We start from the raw sequence: 4,701 nt of genomic DNA on the forward strand, positions 1-4,701 counted from the left end.
AAAAAAAAAAAAAAAAAAAAAAATTATCTGGGCATGTGGCAGGTGCCTGAAGTCCCAGCTACTCAGGAGGCTGAAGCAGGAGAATGGTGTGAACTTGGGAGGCGGAGCTTGCAGTGAGCAGAGATCGCACCACTGCACTCCAGCCTGGACGACAGGGCGAGAATCCGTCTCAAAAAAAAAAAAAAAAAAAAAAGAAAAAAAAACACTTTTACACACACACACATACACAACTTATTTTCTCAATGTGAACACTCTAAGACATCCTCATGTGGTGCCTGAGAACTCTGCTATGCTCAAAACAAAGTGTATGTAATAACTTCCTTAAATTCCCCAAAAGTCTTAATTCTGAGTTTAAATTTAAGTACAGAAATTTCTACTCAATTAAAAGAAAAGTGAAAAAATGCACCATCTGCTAAAAGCTACTGTCTTCAAGCCTAGCACTTTTCCTGTAACACATATATACCTTCTAAATGAAGCAATTTTTCCCAAAATTAAAGCAAAAAAGTTATTCTCATAGTATTATACTCAATTATCAAGCCTTCTCTGATTCAATGATTACCTTCTATTTATTTTGTTCCACACATAATTATTTTTTTTTGAGACAGTCTCGCTCCATCACCCAGGCTGGAGTGCAGTGATGTGATCCCAGCTCACTGCAATCTCTACCTCCCAGGTTCAAGCCATTTCGTACCTCAGCCTCCCAACTAGCTGGGATTACACATGTGAGCCGCCACTATGCTAACTTTTTTTTTTCTTTTTTTTTTTTTGAGACAGAGTCTCGCTCTGTCGCCCAGGCTGGAGTGCAGTGGCTGGATCTCAGCTCACTGCAAGCTCCGCCTCCCAGGTTTACGCCATTCTCCTGCCTCAGCCTCCCGAGTAGCTGGGACTACAGGCGCCCGCCACCTCGCCCGGCTAGTTTTTTGTATTTTTTAGTAGAGACGGGGTTTCACCATGTTAGCCAGGATGGTCTCCATCTCCTGACCTCGTGATACGCCCATCTCGGCCTCCCAAAGTGCTGGGATTACAGGCTTGAGCCTCCGCGCCTGGCACTTTTTTTCTTTTTTGAGACAGTTTTGCTCTTGTTGCCCAGGCTGGACTGTAATGGCATGATCTTGGCTCACCACAACCTCTGCCTCCCAGGTTCAAGCGATTCTCCTGCCACAGCCTCCCAAGTAGCTGGGATTACAAGCACGCAACACCACACACAGCTAATTTAGTACTTTTAGGGACGGAGTTTCTCCATGTTGGTCAGGCTGGGATCCACCTGCCTTAGCCTCCCAAAGTGCTGGGATTACAGGCATGAGCCACCGCACCCAGCTTCACACTCCGCTAATTTTTGTATTTTTTGTAGAGACAGAGTTCTGCCAGGCTGGCTAGGATGGTCTTGAACTCCTGGCCTCAAGTGATCTGCCCACTTCAACCTCCCAAATTGTTGGGATTATAGGCATGAGCCACCATGCCCAGCTATACGGAATTCCTAAACCTAGATCAGCAATTCCAACCAGGGGTGATTTTGCGCCCCAGGGGACATGGTTGTGACAACTAAGGAGATCACTATCGGCAACTAATGAAGAGGCCAGGGATACTATTAAACATAATAGAATGCACCAGGCCACCCAGGAGCAAAGAATTTCCAATCCAAATTGTCATTAGTACCAAGTTTAAGAGACCCTGGGATATCATTCTGTTGGGAATCTGAGGCAAAATAAGAAAAAAAATTTAAAAATTAAAAAAATAGGGGCCAGGCACAGTGGTTCACGCCTATAATCCCAGCACATTGGGAGGCCGAGGTGGGCAGATCACGAGGTCAGGAGATCGAGACCATCCTGGCTAACACAAGTGAAACCCCGTCTCTACTAAAAATAGAAAAAGTTAGCCAGGCGTGGTGGCGGGCGCCTGTAGTCCCAGCTATTTGGGAGGCTGAGGCAGGAAAATGGCGTGAATCCGGGAGGTGGAGCTTGCAGTGAGCCGAGACCACGCCACTGCACTCCATCCTGGGTGACAGAGCGAGACTCTGTCTCAAAAAAAAAAAAAAAAAAAGGCCTGGCACAGTGGCTCACGCCTGTAATCCCAGTACTTTGGGAGGCTGAGGCGGGCAGATCACCCGAAGTCAGGAGTTCGAGATCAGCCTGGGCAAAATGGTGAAACCCCGTCTCTACTAAAAATACAAAATTAGCCAGGTGTGGTGGCACATGCCTGTAATCCCAGATACTACTCAGGGAGGCTGAGGCAGGAGAATCACTTGAACCTCGGAGGCGGAGGATGTGGTGAGCCGAGATCGCACCAGTGCACTCCAGCCTGGGCAACAAGAGTAAATCTCCGTCTTACCAAAAAAAAATTTAAAAAATAGAAAAGGGGCCAGGTGCTCAGTGAGCCAAGACCGCACCATTATACTCCAGCCCAGGTAATAAGAACAAAACTCTGTCTCAAAAAAAAAAAAAGAAAAGGGCCCAGCATGGTGGCTCACAACTGTAATCCCAGCACTTTGGGAGATGTGAGGTCAGGAGTTCGAGATTAGCCTGGCCAACATGGCGAAATCTCGTCTCTATTTTTTTTGTTGTTGTTGTTGTTTTTGAGACAGTCTTGCTCTGTCGCCCGGGTTAGAGTGCAGTGGCGCGATCTCGGCTCACTGCAAGCTCTGCCTCCTGGGTTCACACCATTCTCCTCCCTCAGCCTCCCCAGTAGCTGAGACTACAGGCGCCCACTACCACACCTGGCGAATTTTTTGTATTTTTAGTAGAGATGGGGTTTCACCATGTTAGCCAGGATGGCTCGATCTCCTGACCTCTTGATTCACCTGCCTCGGCCTCCCAAAGTGCTGAGATTACAGGTGTGAGCCATGCGCCCGGGCCCCCTTTTTTTTTTTTTTTTAAGATGGAGTTTGCTCTGTCACCCAGGCTGGAGGTGCAGTGCCAGCAATCTCGGCTCACTGCAACCTCTACCTCCCAGGTTCAAGCAATTTTCTGCCTCAGCCTCATGGGTAGCTGGGATTACAGGTACTGGCCACCATGCCCGGCTAACTTTTTTTTTTTTTTTTTGAGACGGCGTCTTGCTCTGTCACCCAGGCTGGAGTGCAGTGGTGAGATCTCGGCTCACTGCAAGCTCTGCCTCCCGGGTTCACGCCATTCTCCTGCCTCAGCCTCCCGAGTAGCTGGGACCACAGACGCCCACCACCACACCCAGCTAATTTTTTTTTTTTTTTAGTAGAGATGGGTTTCACCGTGTTAGCCAGGATGATCTCGATCTCCTGACTTCATGATCCACCTGCCTCAGCCTCCCAAAGTGCTAGGATTATAGGTGTGATCCTAAATTTTATATTTTTAATAGGGATGGGGTTTCACCATCTTGGCCAGGCTGGTCTTGAACTCCTGACCTCGTGTATCCACCCACCTCAGCCTTCCAAAGTGCTGGGATTACAGGCGTGAGCCACCGCACCCAGCCACCTCGTCTCTATTAAAAATACAAAAATTAGCGGGGCATGGTGGCACACATATGCAGTCGCAGCCGCTTGGGAGGCTGAGGCAGGAAAATTGCTTGAACCTGGGAGGCAGAGGTTGCAGTGAGCTGAGATCATGCTACTGCACTCCAGCCTGGGCAATAGAGCAAGACTCCATCTCAGAAAAAACAAAAACAAAAACAAAAAAGCCCTGGGATAGAGTAGGGTGAAAAGCTATGCTATGTCAATTCAGGATGTGATTAAGTACAGACTCTTAAAAAAGTCTTTGCCCAAGAAAATAAACTTGTTCCTGAGGAGAATAACTTCTGACCAGTCTTAAAACCTAGCTGTAAAGAACAGCACTGTCTGTCAATATCAAGGAATATAAATCTTATTTGCTCACCTTAGCTGCTGTACAAGCTCCGGACAGCTCTGAAATCAAAGAAATTATGTTAGAACATTAAAACTACTTTAGCAACTTTGAAGATATCAAAAGTCTTTCTCTTTTTCTATAGCACATGTTTTACAGCAAAACCGTTAAAACTACAGATGGTCCTCATATTAAAACATTAAAAAGCACCTTCTTCCTACTTGGTGAACCATAGGATTAGGGTGAGAAATTTAAAGTCAAAGCATATGAAATAGTTTTTAAAGGAATCAACTTTCAGTAGCTTGTTTAAAACATTAAGAACTCTAATGCCATACATGGAATTCATATCAAATTGTCTGGTTACACACATTTTACATTCATCTCTATTACAGAATTTTTCAGATCATCTGTTCTTGATTATAACTCTTTGAGGGTAGGAACCCTGAGTCATTTATTTCTGTATCCCCAGCACCTATTGTTCAATTGCGGCTCATGTTTGTTGATATGAAATGAAAAGGGTTCCTGCCGGGTGCAATGGCTCACGCCTATAATCCCAGCACTTTGGGAGGCTGAGGTGGGTGGATCACTTGAGGTCAGAAGCTAGAGACCAGCCTGGCCAACATAGAGAAACCCCATCTCTACTAAAAATACAAAAATTAGCTGAGCATGGTGCAGGGTGCCTGTAATCCCAGCTACTTGGGAGGCTGAGGCAGGAGAATCACTTGAGTCCAGGAGGCAGAGATTACAGTGAGCAGAGATCATGCCACTGCACTACAGCCTGGACAACAGAATGAGACTCTGCCTCAAAAAAAAAAAATAAGAAGTAAGAAAAGAAAAGAAAAGAAAAGAAAAGAAAAGAAAAGAAAAGAAAAGAAAGGAAAAGAAAAGAAAAGAA

General features: G+C 45.8%; 1 protein-coding gene across 1 annotated transcript in view; it reads right to left on the bottom strand.

The window, feature by feature from the left end:
* Window positions 1-4,701, bottom strand: part of MED1 (mediator complex subunit 1) — a 51,308-nt gene that overhangs the window by 36,096 nt on the left and 10,511 nt on the right. Inside the window, exon 3 of the mRNA XM_017879021.1 lies at window positions 3,840-3,868. Within this exon, the coding sequence (XP_017734510.1) occupies window positions 3,840-3,868 (29 nt within the window). The remainder of the gene's footprint in view (window positions 1-3,839; window positions 3,869-4,701) is intronic.

Source organism: Rhinopithecus bieti, unplaced genomic scaffold (assembly GCF_001698545.2).
Source record: "Rhinopithecus bieti isolate Rb0 unplaced genomic scaffold, ASM169854v2 scaffold_10685, whole genome shotgun sequence".
NCBI lineage: Eukaryota > Metazoa > Chordata > Mammalia > Primates > Cercopithecidae > Rhinopithecus > Rhinopithecus bieti.